Raw genomic sequence first — 22,032 nt, forward strand, 5'->3', positions numbered from 1 at the left:
AACTTTAGAAGATTGTAGACCAAATTGTTAATAAAGATTATATCTGGGGTGATGGAACATGGGGGAGCATTCATTTTTAAATTTTATATAAAAAATTTATAATCAGATTTATTACTTTTATAAACAGAATATGTACTACATGTACATATATGTGTATGTGTATATGCACATATATAGACATATATTCCCAGTAAAAACAAATTAAAAATAAAATACACAGGAAAAAGAATCCCTATTTATTGCCTTTCATTTCAGCCTGCAGGCTGACTTCTTTTTCCTTCAGCCCATCTACCCCAGGCCCTGGCACCCCATCCTACCCCACCCCCAGTACCTGTGTCTTGGTTGATGCTGAAGGCTGCGAGTCCAGTGCCAGCGTGCAGGAAGTACTGGAGCTCCCCATCCAAGCCACTGTCATCGTCCTGGGCAGCCACTACAATCACCTGAGTTCCCGAGGGGCTGTTCTCCTGCACCTGGCCCTGGTGCACGAAGGAGGCAAAGTGGGGAGGGTGGAGATTCTCATTCACATCCAGGACGATCACCTCCACATGGCAGAGAGTCCTTCGGGCTAGGGGCCTCCCACTATCACTGGCCCACAGGCTCAGATTGTACCCAGCTCGCCTCTCAAAGTCCAGCTCTTTCTCCAGAATAAGCGCCCCTGTCATCAGGTCCACCCGGAAGGTCCCATGGGCGCCATCCATCAGAACATACCGCACTTCACCTGCAGGGCCCAGGTCAGGATCAGAGGCATCCAGAAATGTCAAGACAGTCCCGGGGGGCAGGTCCTCTGGGACTTTCAGCCTGTTGCGTTCTGTGATGCACTGGGGAGAGTTGTCGTTGACATCCTCCAACGTGATTATCAGGTCAGTGACAGAGAAGAGCTGGTGGCCCTTGCTGGGCTGATCCCTGGCCTCCACCTTGAGTATGTACCGAGGGTCTGATTCGCGGTCCAGGTGTCCTGTAACAACCAGTTCCCCAGTGAGAGGGTGGAGGGAGAACTTCTCTGTGGGACTTAGCAGGCTGTAGCGAACCCTGCCATTGTCTTCTGAGTCAGCATCTTTGGTCGTCAGCTCTGCAATTGTGGTTCCAACTTCTGTGTCCTCTGAGATGGTTAACTGGTACCCACCAGGAGGAAATCTGGGTGCGTTGTCATTCCAGTCTTTCACATTCACTGTCAGCAGCTTCCAGGAGGACTTCTGGGGTGTGCCCAGGTCATATACTGTTACATTGAGGATGTAGAAATTGTTGGTTTCATAGTCCAAGGGAGCAGCTACAGTGAGCAGCCCTGTCTCCAGCTCTATGTCAAAGCAGCCCTCCTCATTGCCATCTGCAATCACATAGACCAGTTTGCCATTAAAACCAGCATCAGGGTCAGTGGCTGCTAGGCGGGCCAAGGGGGTGTTGATAGGGACACTCTCAAGGACATCAATGGACTGGGGGAAGTGGTCCTCAAACTGTGGGGTGTAATGATTAATCTGATATGTGCTTAAAGAAGTGAATTCCTCATCACTGGACTCCTGGTTCTGAAGCCCAATAGAGTGGAGGATAGTCTTTGTGAATTGTGTCAATACCCCTGTTTTATCACATGTTACAGGAACTTCAAAATGAGAGTCCTTCACTACGGTAATATTCAAAGTTGTGGGTGAGGCATAGTTTTTGCCATCTGAGGCTGTAATTTTCAGGGAATAACTGGTGGGTTGACCAGCAGTAAGATTGATAAAAGGGCGTTTGAGGGATATCACTCCAGAGAAATGATTTAGATCAAAATACTCTAGTTCATTGCCTGATACAATCTCGTATTTTAGGTTCTGAAGCTCATCCACATCTATGGCTGACATAGTCATTATCGATTTCCCTACTGGCCAGTCTTGGTGGATAGACCCCGTACAGTTGACTTCTTCAAACATAGGCTGGTTGTCATTCAAGTTCCTGAGCTGAAGAAAAATGGACACTTCCTTCTCCCGGCGAAAAGGGGATCCCCAGTCTGATGCTCTTACCCGGAAGGTATAAATTCTTTTCATGAGTTCATAGTCCATGGGTTTGGAGGTGGAGATGATCCCCAGGTAAGGGTCAATAGAAAATGGCAAAGCTTTTGGTCCAGCAATGGAATAGGTGACATATCCATTTTCCCCATGATCCCGGTCAGTGGCAGTCACAGCCAAAACACTGGTGCCTGGAGGGATGTTCTCATCCAAGGTGCCATCATAGGAAGACCTGTTGAAGAGGGGGGCATGGTTGTTGCAGTCCACAATGTCAATGACCACCATGGTGGAGGCGTGGCCCGGTGAGGTTCTGATGTGTAGCTGATAGTGAGCTCTGTCGTGGAAGTCCATGAGCTTTGTGGTAGTGATCAACCCAGTTCGAGCATTAAGTTTAAATCCTACATTCTCTGAAGACGGCTTTAGAACATACTGCAGGTTGGGGAAGGCTGGGGTGACTCTCACCATCACCACGCGGCTGCCAGGAGGGGAAAACTCACTAAGCTGCACTCTGTAAACAGCCTTCTCAAATTTGAGGGAAGACAATTTGGAAGGTGGTAGGTGAAAGCCCCTGATTTGGGAATAAAAATAAGGGCCACTCCCACTCCTGGCCTGGAGGCTGAGGTTGAATCCATGAAGGTACTCCATCCAGTTGATGTCTTTGACAGACACCAAACTGAACTCATTACTCCGGGCATAAGACTTGATGGCTTTGAAGTGCTTTCCAGGGTCACCACCAACAACTTCCACTGACTCCACTTCAGCTCCTGAGCTATTTGCATCAACCAGTACAGTGGCATAGGTGGTACCATCATTACTGTCTGGTGGAGTCACCACCACCGAAGCAATGGCTGGGGGCTTCCTGAGGGCAGGCTCCACATGAATCACAAGTGCAGCCAGGCTGCCAAACCCATTGCCCTCAGAGATTTTCCGCATGCGGTCCACAGCTAGTACCTGGAGCTCATGCTTCCCTCGCCAGGTGACGTTAAGCTTCCCAGCCACAGTGACCACGCCGCTGGTGGGATGGATGGCAAATATCTCTGACCTTGTGTTAAAGGCATAATAGAACTCAGCATTCTGGCCTAGATCAGCATCTGTGGCAGTCACCTTGCAGATGGGGCTCTTCAGGGGCATGTCCTCAGAGATGGTGACTCTGTATGAAGGTGGAGAGAAGAGAGGCTTCAGGTCATTCTGGTCCAGGATGTGGACCACCACGCGGGTCAAAGCTTCCAACTCCAAGGTCTTCTCTGTGGCTTGGATGATGAGGGTGTAGCTGTCTCGCACCTCTCTGTTCAGAAGAGCTGTGTTGCTGCTCTTTGTCCTTATTCTTAGGAAGCAGAAGTTGCCCACCACATACTCCTCAGTTTTAAATACATTGGCCACATCCCCAGAGATGATCCGGTACCTCACTGCCCACTGTGGCTCCGCGAGGTAGATGCCCATTTTCTCGAAGCTCTCCACATAGGTCTTGGGAGAAGAATTTTCATAGATGGTGGCATTGTAATGGGAGTGTGTGAAGTGCCAAGCAGAGGAGGAGAGAATCCCTTCTAGAGGCTTCTCACAGGTCGCACAATGGAGCAAGAATATGGCAAAACCCAGCAGGGCAATAGTCATGGTGGAAAACTCCCAAAACTCTGGGCAGAAAATAAAAGACAGGGCGCAAGTTAGGGGAAAAAAAAAAGTTTTCTACTGCTGTGGTTCTTAACTGGAGGTGATTTTGACCCTCAAGGGACACTTGGCAATGTCTGAAGATACTTTTGGCTGTCCCAACTTGAGGGTGGTGGTGCTAATGGCATCTGGCAGGTAGAGGCTGGGGATACTGCTAAACAACCTACAATGCATAGGACAGTGCCTTTGTATGAGTCAGTTCTCACACTGAGAATAAAGACATACCTGAGACTGGGTAATTTATAAAGGAATGAAGTTTAATGGACTCACCGTTCCACATGACTGGGGAGGCCCCACAATCATGGCAGAAGGCAAAGGAAAAGCAAAGGCATATCTTACTTGGCAGCAGGCAAGAGAGCGTAGGCAGGGGAACTCCCCTTTATAAAACCATCAGATCTCGTGAGACTTATTCACTATCACGAGAACAGCACGGGAAAAACACACCCCCATGATTCAATTACCTCCCACTGGATCCCTCCCATGATACTGGGGGATTATGGGAGCCACAATTCAAGATGAGATTTGGGTGGGAACACAGCCAAACCATATCAGCCCTGCAACAGAATTATGCAGCCCCAATGTCAATAGTGCTATGGTTGAGAAACCCCGTGGCTGAAGAATAGCAGACTAGTTCAAAATGCTCTCTCAAAGGCACTCAGCAGCTAGAACACAGTCCTGAACTCTTACTCTTTTTTCCCAAAAACTTTCTGTGACTCCTTGGGTGATGGCGAGATAGTCCCAACTCTTAGCCAGGAACCAAGTTTAGCCATCTGGTTCTAAACTACTGTTCTCTCTCTCCTTCCTACAAGGCCTTTCCACTAGGGCTGAGCTCTAGCCAAACTGAGCTGTTTCCGCACATGCAGAGGCTGCAGGAAAGCAAAGTGACCAAGATCCCAGGCCTGGCATCGGGCTGCCTGGCTCTCAGCCCTGCCTCTGTCATTTGCTAGTTAGGTGACTTTTAGAGCAAGTTATTTAACCTCATGAGCCTTCATTTCACCTTCTGTAGAATAAGGATAAGAAAATCATCAATCTCATAGGATTGTTGTGAAAATTCAGTGAAATAATAAAGGTAAATGACTTATCAGAGTACCTAGTTTATTGTCGGTTCTAATTTAATATCAGCCATTATTGATAATAGGAAACTAAGGTTCATAAAAGGAAGGGAGCTGCCCAGGGCCTTATAGCTAGTGGGAGCTCCTTGCACAGACCAGGGTTGCCTCCCTGCCCCAGTCCTATGTATACCTGTTTCACCACATGTCCCTTATAGACAGGGCATGTCTCTGACTCATCTTGTAACCTGGAACATGAAAACTCCCAGGCTCCTGGAATGTCTGAGTTGAAATGGACATTAGAGATGATGGGGTTCTGTCCCTGCTTTTCATCATAGATGAGTACAGATGGGGAAATAGAGCCCCAAAGTCGAGATCAGTCAAGCTCCAAGTCACACAGTGTGTGGCCGGGTAAGAACTAGTCCCTGGGAGTTAGTTCTTGTTGAACTAATCATGAATAAATGCTTCGCCTCTCTTAGACCCTTGCTGTTTCCCACAGAGCCCATCCCTGAACTCCAGCCTGGGTGAAAATGTGAGACTCACCAGGGCCAAGGATGGAGCAAGGGGCAGGAGGAGCGGGGCAGGGTTTTGCAGGGCGATGTGTAGGGCTGGTGCACCAGGCTGATGCCTGGCTTTCCCCTGGGAGCCTTGATTCCTAGGAGCTTCGTGGCTGCCAGCCAGATGTGCTGGAGCATTCTTGGATGAAACTGGCCAGACCTGATTTTCCAGTTGCCTTGCTCTTCAAAGCCAAGGAAGAGTTAAACCTCCAAGGCAAAGGGGGAAGGAGAGGCTTGGAGCCATGTCTTGCCAGAGTCCTGTGTGAACTGGGCACAGGGTTCCCCAAGATCGTGCTGACAGCATCCCGAGATAAGAGGCAGGAATAGAAAAGTCTGCCTAAATCGGGGTCTGAAGGCCTGTGACAGAAAATAATTTCAATATGTCCCACCCTTCGAGCTTCCCTACCACCTGCCTCCCAATTCTTGAGATTCTGTTGGTGGTGCCCTAAGCTCAGGCACCTCAGAAAAGAGAGCAGGAAGGAGGCAGATTCTTCATTCGAGGTCTGAAAGCTAGTGGCAGAAAGAGCTGCTGTACATTTCCCACCCTGCCTGCCCGCTACTGTCCCTCCATGTTAGAGCTGCAGCCCATAGTGGGGCCAGCCCCAGGCAAAAGCCACACTCACCCTACCCCTGACCCAGCCCCCACAAGCAGAAGGGGACCCCTGAGTCATTCGGCCCCAACCCCTGCAGGATGGCCTTGCTTTTGAAGTTGAAACCCCAAGGGAAAGTGAGTCCTCACCCCAGTCCCAGGTCCACTGGCTCCACAGCTCTGTGAGCCCAGGGTGCACGCAGCCTCCCAGCCCTGCCTGCCCTGCTGTGTGGAGAGCTTCCTGTTCACCAGGTCAGCACCCGTGTTGGGCAGGCCCCAGCAAGATACTCTGCTCGATGGCTGCACCGGCGCCTTGCAGCGCAGGCGCCATTAAGATGAGCTGTAGGGAAGGGGAAGGGGAGGGGTCTCCCTGGAGAAGGATAAAATGCAGAGAGAATGCACCCTTGGATGGTGCCTTGGTGCCCATGGCCTGCCTAGGCTGTAGGACCTGCACACCTGGGGAGTAGTTTGCTGAGGGAGGGAACAGTGTCTGCACAGCTGTTTCCCGGCCCCGGGTTTAGATGAGTGAACAAGCTTGCAGGGCACAGAGGCATGTTGGGCTCCTTGTACTACCTTCCTAGTTCACGACACCCAGATACCACTATTTTAAAATATCTTGTGTAAACATACATCAGTTCATACGACTTACCTGCTTAACATTTTCCAGTGGCTTCCCATAGCACTTAGATTAAAATAGAAACTCCTTGCCCTGGCCTAGAAGGCTCTGCACCACCTGGGCCCATGCTACTTCTACAGTTCACAAGCTGCAGCCACACAAAACCCGGACCTGCCTCAGGGCTTTTGCACTTACTGCCTCCCTTAAGATTCTCACATGAATAGTTCCTTCTTGTCATTCAGTTTTCAGCTTAAATGTCACCTCCTGAGCCCCTGTTTGGAGTAGGCTTCCTGTCAATTCCCCTCTTTATCACTTTGCCCTATTTTCTTCATGACATATATCACTATCCAATATTTTCTTGTTTATTGGTTTAATGACTATCTTCATGGACTCCATGAAGAGAGGAGCTCTGTGTATCTTATTCACAGATGAATTCCCTAGTGCCTAGAACAGTGCCTGGTATAGAACCAGGCTCAATCAATACTAGTTGAAAAATGGAAGAATCTAGACTTAGGAAACACAATGACAGAATGAACGCTGAAAGAGCCTCTCATGATCATTCCTTCCTTTTGGAAGCTGGAAAATAAAGTCCCAAAGAAAAAAAGAGACTTGCCCAAAGTCACACGGTGAGAATTAGAGCCAGGTTCTTTCCTCCTGACTGTGCTTCTGGAAAGAGCTGTGGTCACTTATGAATCTGTTTGATTTCAAATCACAGCTCTACCACTTGCACCTGTTCAACCTAAGTTACTCAATATCCCTGAACCTCAGCTTTTTCATCTGTGAGAGAGGGCTATTAAGAGTACTGCATTCATATTCATAGGGTTTTATGGAGACTACATAAGATCATGCACGTTAATGTACTCAGCACAGTGCCTGGTATGTAGACAAAACTCAAGACATATTCGTTATTAGATTTTAATGCGAAGGCAGAATCAAAGCCTGGGCTGGGTTGAGGGTGGGGTCCGCTGAAGCCTCTGGAGAAGGTCCAGCCTGTGCCCCAACACAGCAGGAAGCCACTGGTCTCTGGTCGAGTCTAAGCTTGCTGGCCTAGCCACAGATTGTTCCGGGAAGCTGCGAGCAGGCGCTTGTCTGGGGTGGGGCCTCATGCTCCTTGGCTCCTTAGGCCCAGAAAGAGACCTGCATCTGAGTGAATGTGCACATTTACAAGAGGGCACACATGCATACTCAGTAGTCAATTTTTTGAATAATTGTGTGGGTACATTAGTTCCGTGTCTACCTGGCCATGAATGGACCCTTTTAGGATATATGTATGAACCAACTCTGCCTCCATGTAACTCCCAGGCCCATTTCAAAGATGTGGAAGGCAGGAGAAGGTGGCTAACAACACACAGGCTCTGGCTGTGTGACCTTGGGCAAATGGCTTGCCTTCTCTGATCCTTAGTTTCCCTACTTCCTCAGATCGTTTCGAGAATGAAAGTTAGTTAATGCACATAAGTGCTGAGCACAATACGTGATATAGTTTTCAACAAATATTACCCAGTAACACTACTTTTTAGCACCTGGCTTATGCTATTAACTGTTGAGTTTGTGGATAATAAAAACTTTCAAGCCAGGCGCAGTGGCTCATGCCTGTGATCTCAGGACTTTGGGAGGCCAAGTGGGGCAGATCACAAGGTCAGGAGATCAAGACCATCCTGGCTAACATGGTGAAACTCCATCTCTACTAAAAATACAAAAATTAGCTGGGTGTGGTGGCATGTGCCTATAATCCTAGCTACTTGGGAGGCTGAGGCAGGAGAATCGCTTGAACCAGGGAGTTGGAGGTTGCAGTGAGCCGAGATCGAGCCACTGCACACCAGCCTGGCAACAGAGCAGGACTCCATCTCAAAACAAAACAAAACAAAAAACACTTTCAGATAAATTATTCCGTCATCCCTGATCTATGCTTGTGCAGGCTGATTTTCTGCAACTTAGTGCTGTAGGGCTTTAAAGAGGCTGTGATTCAGTTCACCCTGTGTTTCAGCTCTCTTCTCCAGCTTCTCAGGATCTTGATTCCGACATTCAGAAACCTGATGGTTGTAATATTCATGTCTTTATCCAACTCACTGATAAAAGTTTGAATGTGGAGGGCTCCTCGTCACTGGGGGAATCCAAGCAGAATCTGGGTGGCCACCTGAGGAGCATATTCTACTGTAGGAGGATATTTGTCCTTGGGGGAGATAAGAAGCATTCTGAAGTCCCTTCCAACTCATACAGGCATGGTTCTTTGGCCTGTGCATGCCTATGGTCTCTATCAGACCCTAAACGAGCCCCACAAAGGCAGCGAAGGGATTTCCTCTGGCTGTGGATCAGGGTTATACATCTGCTGACGCTTGTTTGAGAGTCAGTGTAATAAGCTGATCCCTGACCTGGGTTCTGGGAGGCTGAGACCTAAAGTCACTCATTCTCTGTCTGTTCTTGGTCAAGTAAGTCACCTAAGCCCTGTGGACCTTTTTTCTCATCTGTAAAGAATGTGTGTGCATATAGAGGGAAGGGCTGTAATGGATGGGTGATTCCAAACCCCTCTACTTGTCCTACCCCTCTGCCCCGGGTGTTCAGTGCTAAGACTGGCTCTTGTGGCTCTCAAGAAAGAATCCTAAACATATTCTGTTTATGAAAAACCTTAAAGAGATGAGATAAATAAAGAGGGACTGTGCTTTGAACCAGAATAAAAACTGTAAATGAAAGAATGGTGACATTCTAGGTACCTGCTAGTCAAGTCTTAGCCACCGAAATAATTTCTCTTCTTAGTAGTAGGAAGTCATTGATGGTTTTTGAGAAGCAGCAGAACCAGGACAGGGCTACATCATTGGGATGAGAAATCTGACATTAGACTAAAAAAGGGATTTTCGCATTCAAGTCTCCCACTCTGGTGTGGATAGGGCTTGAACACCAGCTCTATTGGTTTAAGACAACTGGAATTCACCGAGGGTAGACAGACTTAATTTACTTCCAAGAAACTTGGATTAACATGTGAGTCATTTGTTAGTTTGTAGGCAGCCACTGTCATATTCTCATATAACAAAACAAATAACCGGATGTGGCCAGGAGAGGAGCCAGTGGCTTGAGCCATTGATGGATCCTGTGACTTGAGAATGCCACAGAATCTCTCCTGGGCCTCAATTTGCCTGTCAGTAAAATGGAGATAATAATAGCTACTCCTACCTACTTTCCAGGACTGCAGGGAAAACAGATAGACAGGTGAAAGCACAGAGAGGAAAGATGCAGAGTAACACCTTATTAGAACCAATAATGACTCAGTAAATGGCAGTCTGAAGTATCAGCTGGCAGAGAGGCCATCTTAGGGGGGTTGACTGTAAAAGTCAGGCCTGTTCTAGTCTGGAATTAGAAATGACTAAAAAGGAAATCCTCATCTAGGACATGGATGAAAGAGAGCTGGGACATGAGGTCCCACTATTTATTAGTATTCTTTTTATTATTGATGACAAAAATTATTCTGTCTTACATCTGTATGATAATCTATACATTTTCAAGTAAGCATTTGCATGTGTTATCTCACTTGGTCTTTGGGTAGAGCATGCAGTACTTGACAGAATTAAAAGTTAAGAAAGCGGGCTCTGGAATCAGACAGACCTGGTTTCAAATCCCAGCTCTCAGTTTATCAACTGTGTGGCCCTGGGTAGTTATTTAACCTTGCTGATTTCAGCCAAAGGGAGAAGATAATGGTACTTACCTCATGGAGTTGTTGAGAAGGCCGAATGACTTAAAGTACGGCAAATACCTAACACTGGAACACACTCAGTACCAGTTAGTGATGTACCATCATCATCTGTACTATGACATTCATTACTCTGAATCTGTAACTGTGAAATTGAGGCTTGGACAATTTGAAGACTGTGCCCAGGTTCACTCATCTAGTAGGTGATGGATGCAAGCACTGGCACAGAATAAGAATCCACATTCTAAGAAGAGAGACATCACAGAGGCCTGGAGTAGCTGGAGCTCACTCTAGAGCTGCGCTTTCCAGCAGCATTTTCTGCAGTGATGAAGTGTTCTGTCTCTGTGCTCTCCAGGGTGGGAGCCACGAGCCACGCATGGCTGGCTATTGGGCACTTGAAATGCGGCTAGTACAATTGAGGGTTGAGTTTTTCATTTCATCTTATTTTAATTAATTTAAATTTTAAAAGACACATGTGACTTGTGTCTACCACATTGGACAGCCCAGCTCTAAAGAGCATGGCATAGGAACCACAGGATTCATGAGCTTCAGAGAAGAATGCTGGGTCCACTCATCTATAAGGCAGAGTGGGAACACCCAGGACCCAGGACTACACATACTATTAAAGCAGAATGAAAAGGGAGAATCTCTTAAGAAAAATTGAGATCTTAATATGTGGGCTAGAAAGATATGGAAGGGAAAAAGCTAAAATTCATGTATACTTAGCAGTATGGTGTAGGAACAAGGGGGTATTTTTAAAATGGTTAGCTTTTGGAATGAATATGTCCTCAAATTATGTCTTAGAGGAGGATGGGAATGATCTGAGGGAGCAAACTGGGATATATTATCCGGAACAGTGGCCTCAACTATTAGTGCGTATTAGAATTACCAGGAGAACATTTAAAAACAGCTTTTCACTCACCCCTAGTTTAAATCAATTAAGTTATACTACAGGTTTTTAGGTTTTTAAACATCTTTTCAGGAATGAGGACTACTGTAGAAAGTTACTATAGTCAATAAATTATTGAGAATTTCCTTTTAAATTTGAAAATTGAATCAATAATAAATGTTTTAGTTTATTTTAAATAGCAAAGAAAGAAAAACTTTTAGGTTGAAGAGTTTGGATATATAATAACACAGGTATGTCTCACTTAACGATGGGAATACATTCTGAGAAATGTGTCATTATTTGAACCAGAATAAAAACTGTAAGTGAAAGAATGGTGACATTCTAGGTACCTGCTAGTCAAGTCTTAGCCACTGAAATAATTTCTCTCCTTAGGAGTAGGTAGTCATTCATGGTTTTTGAGAAGTTTTCACAAGTTTGTTATTGTGCAAACATCATGGAGTGCACTTACACAAACCTAGATGGTGAAGCTTACTACACACCTAGGCTATGTGGTACAGCCCGTTGCTCCTAGGATACAAACCTGTACAGTATCTTACTCTACTGAATACGTTAGGTGATTGTAACACAATGGTAAGTATTTGTGTATCTAAACATAGAAAAGGTACAGTAAAAGTATGGTATTATAATTTTATGAGACCACTCTCATATATGCAGTCCCACACTGACCAAAATGTCATGATGTGGTACATGACTATATATGCATCTTTATACCAATGCTGTCGTAGAACATAATTTTTAATTTATGACTTCATAATTATCATTTATAATTGTTTCATGGAAGAAGGGGGCCCACAAAGACTAAGATGCTTAGAGCCCTCAAAAGTCATAGTATGACCCTGGAGAAATGAATATTTGAAGGAAGAAAAGGGCTTCCAGTGGCCTGGGCTTTGGGGAAGAAAAGGAACAAAGTGGGGGATGTGAAGAAAGTGTTTTATTATTGAGCTCCCTCTGCCAAAGTCATTCATCCATTTAATACTCACCGAGGGCCTGCCCTGTGCCAGGCATCTAGAGCAGAGAACAAGAGAGATGAGGTTTCTGCTCTTGTGGGTATTGTACTCTAGTAGCAAAGAGAGACAATAAACAAGAAAATATTGACTGTGTCAGGTGATGAAAAGCGATATAAAGAAACGTCATGTGGGGCAAGGGGTAGAGCACAGAGGGGAGATGCTATTTTTTAAAGGGGAGTCAGGGAAGTCCTATATGACAAGGTGACATTTGGGCAGGGAAGTGAACAGAGTGAGGAAGAGAGCCAGAGAGCTATCTTCAGGAAGAGAGTTCCAGACAGAACAGGCGATGCAAAGGCCCTGAGATGGCAGCAAGGAAACGCTGCTGTGGGTTTTCGAGTTTGCAGATCCTGATACTCAATGAGGCCCAGAGAGAGGAAGAGGAGTGTCTGGGGTCTCTTCCTCTTAGGGTTGTCTGTATGGATCTATGAGCTTTGCATTTGCAGCTGAAAAATCCCTAAGCCAGAGGGAACCTCAGAACTGGAGGGCCTGGGGTGGCAGGAAGGGAAGGGAGGAATCCTGAGGGGTCAACAACTCTAGCCCCACTTCTGGGGCTCTCTGGTAGGCTGAGTTTGTTAGATGAAAAACATTAAAATCCATGAAAAGGGAAAGGTGAAAAAAAAAAAAAAGATCAAAGCCAACTCCAGCTTAGCAGAACACTGCCTGGTATTTATTCATTAGAAGCTCTAAACGCAGAACAGGGGAACGGGGGAACCTCCCCTAGGTTCTAGGTGAGGAAGGTTGTGCCCTGATAGACCTCCAGGAGGACTAGAAAGCTTCTTTCAGATGGAGAAGGGAATAAAATGCAAAGGCCAGAATGTCCCTGCTGAATGGGCCTCGTTTTGTGGGGTTGCTTACTATCCTGTGGTTCTTGCCACTTCGATCCAATGGAATCCTTTGCAAAAGGATGAGTTTTCAAACACAGACCTCAAGTCCCAACTGGGGTGACCTTGAATAACTTGATCTCTGAGCCTACGTTTTTCTTCACCTTTGAAAGGGAGATACTTAAAGCCACAATTAGATTATGTTGGGATGACTATTATCAAAAAGACAAGAGACAACAGCTGTTGAAGAGGATGTGGGGAAAAGGGAACCATCAGACACTGTCAGTGGAAATGCAAATTAGTACAGCCATTATGGAAAACAATATGGAGGTTCCCCAAAAAAATAAAAAATAGAACTACCATATGCTCCAGCAATCCCACCACTGGGTATATATCCAAAGGAAACAAAATCAGTATGTCAAAGAGATACCTGCACGCCTACCTTTACTGCATTATTCACAATAGCCAAGATATGGAATTACCCTAAATGTCCATCAGTAGATGAATGAATAAAGAAAATATGGCCTATGTACACAAGAGAATGTCATTCAGCCTTAAAAGGTGGGTAAATTTTGTCAATTGTGACAGCACATATGAACCTGGAGGACATTATGTTAAGGGAAATAAGCCAAGTACATAAGGGCGAATACTGCAAATACTTTTTTAGAACCCACGTATACTCACTTCTGTGTGAACTCTAAAAAGGTTAAACTCATAGAAACAGTGAATGGAATGATGGGTACCAGTGGCTGGGGTGAGAGAGGGGATTGGGAAGATGGTCAAAGAATACAAAATTTCCATTTGGAGTTGAAAAATTCCTAAGGCAGAGGGAACACCAGGAACACAGGGCTTGGGGTAGGAGGGAGGGAAAGTAGGAATTCTGAGGGATCAACAAATCCAGCCCCACTTCTGGGGCTCTCTGGTTGGAAGGCAAATAAGTTCAAGAGATCTATTGTACAACACGGTAACTGTAATTAATAAATGCATTGCATATTGTACTTGAAAATTGCTAAGAGAATACATTTGAAATGTTGTCATCACAAAAAAATAAGCATGTAGGGGCCAGGCATGGTGGCTCACGCCTATAATACCAGAGCTTTGGAAGGCCAAGGCAGGAGGATTGCTTGAAGCCAGAAGTTTGAGACCAGCTTAGGCAACATATCGAGATCCCATCTCTACAAAACATCTAAAAATTAGCCAGGTGTGGTGGTTTGCGTCTGTAATCCTAGCTACTCAGGAGGCTGAGGTGGGAGGATTGCTTGAGCCCAGGAGTTTGAGGCTGCAGTGAACAATGATCACACCACTGCACTCCAGCCTGGGTGACAGAGCAAGATCCTATCTCTAAAAATAAATAAATAAATAAATAAATAAATAAATAAATAATTTTAAAAGGGCATGTGAGTTAATGGATGTGTTAAATGGCTTGATTTAGCCATTCCACAATGCATACATTATCAATACATTATGTTGCCCACCATAAATATATACAAGTTTTGTCAATTTAAAATATAAATAAGCAAATACAATTTTTTTAAAAAAAAAAGAGAGAGAAAGATACTAACTGAATCCACCTCAGATAGTGTTCTGAAAGTAGAACTAGACGGTGCCTGTTAAACATTCAGCACATGCCTGGCACCTAGTAGTTGCTAAATAAATGCTAGCTGTTGTTATTTTATAACTATCATCCTTCTTACGTCAAGCAGATCGAAATAGACCTGCTATGATAGATGTGAGAGGAGCCCCAGAGCCCCATTCCCTATGCATTGTCCCTTTGTCAGTGAAATCCCTGGCCTCCCTAGGGCACAGTTTGAAGACTACTATGAGTCCAAGCTCTGTTTAATAAAGATGAGAAAACTATTCCCAGAGAAAGGAAGGGGTCACTTTAAGTTGCATAGCATGTTCGTGGCAGAATTGGAACCAGAACCCTGGCTCCCCATCCTGGCATTTTGACACTGGCCATGCTGTTCCCCCAACCCTAGCTCCACTGTCAACCTGGGGGCTCCTCAGGAACCCACAAGGCCAAGGTCTTCTGCATTAGTCAAGAGGAGAGTGCAGGGAGAAAAACTGGTTTCAGAGTGAGACCTGCCCTCAGTACTACCTCCGCTTGCATTGAGGGGCAAAGCTGAGCCTATCTAAGCCTCAGTTTCCCCATTTGTGAAATGGGGCTAGTAACACTTACCTTCCTGGAGGATTTAATGAACACATGCGTGGATGGCATTTGGCACAGCGCCAGTCATGCAGAAGGTCAATAATGGGTAGTTGTTTTTACCATTACAGTAGGTGCTCAAAAAATATGTGTAGAATGTAGGAATTATTTTCTGTACGTGTGCGGACCCTCACTCGGAACCCAGGAGCCCCTTGTGGGAGGGTCCCTTAACACACACGCACACAAACACACACACACACACACACGTGGGTCTTTGTGACATTCCTTCTCCCTTTGCAGTGATTTGCAGCAAAGCTCAAACAGCAAGTTGAGCAGCATTAAAATAATAACAGATGTGACCTTCCTCAGAGTTGAAGAGGGGCCAGAGGGTGGGTGTGAAGTGGTCAGAAGAGTATTGACAGTGAAAACACCTGGTAGAAAATGTCCTGCACATTCTATAAAAACATACATCTCCCGATCTTTTGTGTTCTGCCACTGACATGTTGGGGTGACCACTCTGGGCCCCCTTCCTGTCTCTATCCAAGACACAATAAACGGCCTTCCAAGGATCCAGCAGGCCCTGTGGCCAACAGCAAAAGGAATACTGTTCCTCTTAACTGCTGAAACAGAAGCTTCTCCTTGTTCCCTTCTGTGAGCCCATCAGTCTCACGTGGCCACTCCCAACCAGGTTCTGCCTCTAACTCAGGCACCTCCAGGAGGTGGGGTGGCTACAGTCAGGCCACACACTCAGGCTCTGGAGAGGGGCTACCTGTGTTGGAGTCCTGCCTCGGCCCACTGCTGGTTGTGTGTGATTTTGAGCAAATCATGGGACCTGACAGAGGCTCGGTCTCTTCAGACATAAACGAGGGAACATAATCATCAGGGTGTCATGAGGATCAGAACTAAGATGAAGGGCACAAAGCGGTGGGCACAGTGCCTTGCATGTGAGCTCCCCTGAGGTAGCTGCTGTGATGAAGATGACAATCCAGGGACCTCAGCCCCTATTCCTTTGGTATTATATCGGAGGGCCAAGCAGGGGGCCCAGTGAGAGAGCCCCGAGCAAATCCCCTCATTTCATAGAGACTCCACCCATCCATCTGGGAATGGAGACTAGTCCCTGCTTTCCTACCTCCCTGAGCTAACCCTCTGCTGAGCTATCGCTAGAGGCCCTGAAGATGGTGAGGTTTGGAACTACGGAGTGCTTGCAAAGGCGCATGCAGCTGCTCACAGCTGACATTTATTGAACATTTATTGGGTGCCAGGCCCTGTGGTGAGCACTTGGCAGGCATTATCTCTTTTAAGCTAGCTTACAGCAACCTTATAATTATCCTCATTTTGTAAATGAGATAACTGAGACTCAGAGAGCTTATTTAACTCCTGAGCTCACACAGCTACTATGGGCCAAGCCAGGATAAAACTCAGATCACCTGTGTGTCCAACAGTCCCCCTGGCCCGCTCCCCATGCGCAGGGGTTAGAAAGAGCAATTGTGAAGGGGGAGGATGATATGAACCCTCCCCCATATCAGGGATCACATAACCTCAGATCCTCTCCTGCCAGCAAACACAGATTCTCTGCATAGGTTTCATTTCCAGTCTTCCCTCTCATTCCCATTTCCTCCAGCCTGGCCCAGCCCAGCCCAGCCCGGCCATCTGTCTGTCCTCTCCCCTCTGAGTAGAACAGCTTAGGACAAAGCCAGGCAGGCAGGCAGGTTGCTGCAGGTGGGAGCTGCGCTCTGGCAGTGGGGCAAGACAGGCTTTCTGCTGTCTGAGGCACCCAGTCCTGCTGCTGAGCTGGCTGAACCTGACTGCAGAGCCAAGGCACGAGAGAGGTCAGAGATGATTTGGGAGCACCCTGAGTAACCCAAGGTGCATACTAATGAGATGCAAATGAGCCTCTGCCAGTGGGCTGCAGGCCAAGTCCCTGTGTTCAACATTCAAGCCCCCCTGGGTTCTGTCCACACACAGATTTTTCTTAGCCAAGGTAGCTGCTCCACCCAGCCATCAGCAGACACAAAACTCAACAGAGCGGCTGGGTCTGTCTGTGTTCTCATCTACAAAGCTGGCCGGTGGATTGAACTGGTGATTCCCACCATTAGGAATTCCCTGAGGGGATGGGGGTGAAGGTTAAAAATATATATATTCCCAGCCCCACCCCAGAGCTACTGAATCAAAATCCTTAGGGGTGGGGCTCAGAAATAGATGTTTAACAAATTCCCTGGGTGATTTTGGTGTGACTGGTGTTCGAGATCTGCTGAACAAGGGAACCATCTCTTTCTTTAGGATCATACTCTCTACCGTGCCTCCTTTCAAAGTTGATATCCCAAATGTGGCCTGATCCTATGCCCTGGTGGAGAGGGGATGGAGGACATCAGGAAAAAACTGCAGTCTTTAGAAAGTGTTCAGGCTAGAGAAGTGATTCTCAAACGTCACTGTGTTAAAAATCGCAACCTCTTCCTCAAAAAGCCTGTTTCAGGAGGGCTGCTGTGGTACTCAAAGTGGGACTCATATTTCCTCTGTAGGTGGTCTGCTGACTGTTGGTGGGGGGAACACTGGCCCTTAAGCAAAGTGGACACAACATTACTGCTAAAGTCACACAGAAGAGCAGACAGGAGAAGGAAAGCAACAGATCTGAGTTTCATGCCTAACTTTATCACCTGGAAGTCTCTGAGCCTACAGATATCACTGTCTGCACACGCCTCTGTTCATCAGCATCTCCAGCCCCAGAGGCAGCTGTTCATCTTCCTGAGGACTTTCTATCTCGTAGACAGAGACTGAACCCTGGGGAGCCATGTTCTACTTGTAATAAATAGAACTTAACCTGAAAATAAGAGAGTTCCATTCATATATGCACACCTCATGACCCAGCATTTCCATTCCTAGGTCAACAGAAGTGTGCACATATGTTCACCAAAAGATTCATCACAAGACTATTCAAAGCAGCACTAGTTATAGCAGTCCCAAATTGGAAACAAACCAAATGGCTATCAAGAGCAGAATGGACAAGTATATTTCAGTATGGTCATATAATGGAATACTATACAGCAAAGCAAATGAACTATTGTTCTAGGTGACAATAGAGATGAATCTCATTCACATAATATGGGGCAAAAGAAGTCATATATTAAAAAGTACCTACTGTGGTAGTCCATGTTCATAAAGTTTAAAAACAGGCAAAATAAATCTATAGATTAGATTAAGATAGTGTCACTCTTACATGGGAGGGAAGTGGTGAGTGACTGAAAAGGGTACAAAGAGGGTTTCTGGAATAGTAGTAATATTCTATTTATTAATCGGGGAGCTGGTTAGTTTCTGGAAAATTCATTGAGCTGTACACTTACGATTTGTGCACTTTTCTGTATGCATATTATACTTCATTAAAAAGTTCTTTTTTTAGGGGCCAGGCATGGTGGCTTGCGCCAGTAATCCCAACACTTTGGGAAGCCGAGGTGGGTGGATCACTTGAGGTCAGGAGTTCAAGACCAGCCTGGCCAACAGGGTGAGACCCCGTCTCTAGTAAAAGTAAAAAAATTAGCTGGTTGTGATGACACACACATGTAATCCCAGCTACTTGGGAGACTGAGGCACAAGAATCACTTGAGCCTGGGAGGCAGAGGTTGCAGTGAGCTGAGATTGCACCACTGCACTCCAGCCTGGGTGACAGAGCGAGGCTCTGTCTCAAAAAAAAAAAAAAAGTGTTTTTAAACACTAGTAAAGGACTTCAAAGAAGACTTTAATTAAAAAAGAAGAAGACATTAAAATAATAAAAGCATTTGGATTACCTGCAAATTGCATAGGATTTCACAGCTATGGGATCTTGGACCCTTCCTGCCCTAGGAACCAGGAAGGAGACAGTTCTCAGAAACCAAGAAGCTCAGGAACCATGCCAGGGCATACCAGGGCTGTGGAAAACCGACACCTCAATGATTCCCTTTACCCTCCCCTGCCCGGCCTGCCCACACAGAACCGCGAGGACAATGGCAAGCCCACTTTCCACAGGGTTCCCAGGCTTAGCTGGGTTCCAGCTCATTGGGGCTTACTTCCTGCAGCACTTTTCTGTTCTTGGAACAATATTCTAGTCCGTTTTCTTATTTAATTCCTTCAAAGACCCTATGAAGGAAGCAAGGAGTATTTCCATTTTATAGATGGAAAAGTCAAGGCCAGGAGATGGGGGCTCAAAAGACTTGTCCAAGGTCATACCGCTAGCAAGTGGCCCGGTCAAGACTCAAACACAAAACTTCAGGTGCCAGATTCGGTACTCCCTTGGCTGCACTGCATATGGTCTCTGCCCAGTATAATAGTAACGTTGATTATAGCACCTAGCACTTAGTGAGCGCTTGTGCTGTGGATGTCTCAGTGCCTTTCAGCAACCCACAAAGGCAGGTACTATCCTTTCATCTATCTCCATTTTACAAATGAAAAAACTGAGGGTCAGAAAGGCCATGTGCCTTGTCCAAGGTCAATGGCCAGTCAGTGTGGAGCACGGATTGGGACAAATGATCTATCTGACTTGAGTCCAAACTCTGAACCGCTAGTCCAATGGCTACCAAGCCCAGTTAGACCTCACCTCGAGCCCCCTTGGAGCTTAAAAAAGTATATAGATTCCTGTCCTTCACCCTCACACTCCTCCATCTAATTTTGTAGACTTAGGATGGGGCTAAGTAATTTGTATTTTTTAAAAAACAGCCCCAGACATTTGGGAAACTTGCCTCTAAATTAGGCTGCCCCTGAAATATGACAGTAAAAATGAAATAATTTAAGGTAAAGTTTAATTTAGCAACTTCCAAATTAACTCACTGGACCTCTCTAATAATTGGAGTTCTCCTAACAATAGTAAATAGCCCCTAAAGAAGGAGTGACGTGGCCATCCTCAGAGGCATTGAGAATAGCCTGGCCATCTGAATTAAGAGTCACTCAGCAGGGGCCAGTGACTGGCAAGGGGCACCAGGGGGATCTCAGGGGGCTGGGAATGTCTGCTTTTTGCGCCAGTTACTGGTTAGCCACCATTCGAGTTCACTTTATAAAAATTTATCAGCTGTGGCCAGGCTCATGCCTGTAATCCCAGCACTTTGGGAGGCCAAGGCAGGTTGGATCACTTGAGGTCAGGAGTTCGAGACCAGTCTGACCAACATGGTGAAACCCCATCTCTGCTAAAAATACAAAATTAGCTGGGCGTGGCGGCACATGCCTGTAATCCCAGCTACTCGGGAGGCTGAGTCAGGAGAATCACTTGAATTCAGGAAGTGGAGGTTGCAATGAGCTGAGATTGCATCATTGCACTCCAGCCTGGGCAACAGAGCAAGACTCTGTCTCAAGGAAAAAAAAAAAAATTATCAGCTGTAACTTACAATTTATGCACTCTGTTTTAGAATTTGTCAGACACTACCAGGACAGAGTAGAGAGTGTACCAGGGATCCAATAGGGTTCTCTAATATATGCTTCCAAGAGTTTGAGCTTCTAGGTATTTTTCAAGATGCTATAATTCTCTGAGTCAATTCCCAAGACTTCAGGAGCCCCCAAATCTATAATAGTAACTAACATTTAGAGAGCTCTTAGCTTGTGCCGACTATGCTAAACACTCTACACACATCAACTCTCAGCAGCTCTGTGCGATAGGTAGCATTATACAACTCTCAGAAAGGTGGAATCATGTGTTAAGGTAACAGAGATAGAAAGTGTTAAGGCCAGGACTGGAACTCAAGCACCCCGACTCCAGAGCTCACGTGCCATGCTGATAGCGATCTCTACCGCTTCCTCAGGCTAAGCTTCCAAGGGTCCAAAATGATACATTTGGCACCACTGAGCCTTGCATTTGATGGGAAGACCCTGAGGGGAGAGGATGCTGCAGGGACAGGCAGCAGCTCTGACACTGGACACGTGAGCACATGCAGGCCAACATGTGCACACATGCTGACGTTACTGTACCACTGGCGTGTTTCATCCTGCTTGGCTTGTGCCCAGGCCAACTGCTGCGGGCACTGGAGCCAAATGGGAACCAGAGAATTCTCCTCTGTAAGCTCCCTGCCCCCAGCCAGCGGAAGGGTAGATGGCATTTTCCTGTTGCCTCAGGTGGTCTTGCAGGGGCCGCCCAGGAACGGAAAAAGGGGTAAGGGAGGATTTCTGTCTTTTGCAGACCCACACTGGAAAATGCTTATGACATCGCCCCTTTCAGGAAGAGATGGATTTCAGAAGATAATTTGTTAATCAATGGGTAGTGGTGGAATATCAGGCACTGTGATCGGCCAAGGGGAGAAAACAGGATATCTTAGCCTTCTAATCTGACTCCTTTCCTTAAATTGGTGTTCTACCTCACGGGCAGGTAGGTCTACCTAGCCAAAGCACTCTAACTTAAACTCCTCTAACAGTCCTCCAATGTTTATAAAATAAAAGCCATGCTCCTGAAAATACTTTCTGAATTCTTTCTGTTTTAAAGAGATATATGGAAATATTTTCAGATGCAATCATATATCTGGGATTTTTGCTTCAAGATAATCTGATAGGGGAAGAGTTGGTGAAGGTATAGAGGAAGTACAATTGTTGACCAGGCACAGTGGCTCAGGCTGGGCGCAGTGGCCCACGCTTGTAATCCCAGCACTTTGGGAGGTCGAGGCAGGCAGATCACTTGAGGTCAGGAGTTCAAGACCAGCCTGGGGCAACATGGTGAAACCCTGTCTCTACTAAAAATACAAAAATTAGCTGGGTGTGATGCCACACGCCTGTAGTCCCAGCTACATGGGAGGCTGAGGCATGAGAATCACTTGAGCCCAGGAGGTGGAGGTCGCAGTAAGCCAAGATCATGTCACTGCTCTCCAACCTGGGCAACAGAATGAGGCTCCATCTCAAAAAAAAACAAAAACAAACAAAAAAACCAAAAAAAAAAAACCAACATAATTGTTGAAGCTGAGTGATAGGGCTTCTTTGCACCACTCTGTTTACTTCTGTGTATGTCTATAATTTTCCTTCAATAGTATATTATATATATGTGACATTTTTTTGAAAATGCCATGCTCCTTGGCC

General features: G+C 46.1%; 2 protein-coding genes across 2 annotated transcripts in view; one reads left to right on the forward strand and one right to left on the reverse strand.

Moving 5' to 3' along the window:
- The window catches only part of FAT2 (FAT atypical cadherin 2), a 64,974-nt gene extending 61,384 nt beyond the window's left edge, over window positions 1-3,590 (reverse strand). The window contains exon 1 of the mRNA XM_024247349.3: window positions 332-3,590. Within this exon, the coding sequence (XP_024103117.3) occupies window positions 332-3,590 (3,259 nt within the window). The remainder of the gene's footprint in view (window positions 1-331) is intronic.
- Window positions 1-22,032, forward strand: part of SLC36A1 (solute carrier family 36 member 1) — a 222,424-nt gene that overhangs the window by 131,631 nt on the left and 68,761 nt on the right. The window lies entirely within an intron of this gene.

This window comes from Pongo abelii, chromosome 4, assembly GCF_028885655.2.
Source record: "Pongo abelii isolate AG06213 chromosome 4, NHGRI_mPonAbe1-v2.0_pri, whole genome shotgun sequence".
Taxonomy (NCBI): Eukaryota; Metazoa; Chordata; class Mammalia; order Primates; family Hominidae; genus Pongo; species Pongo abelii.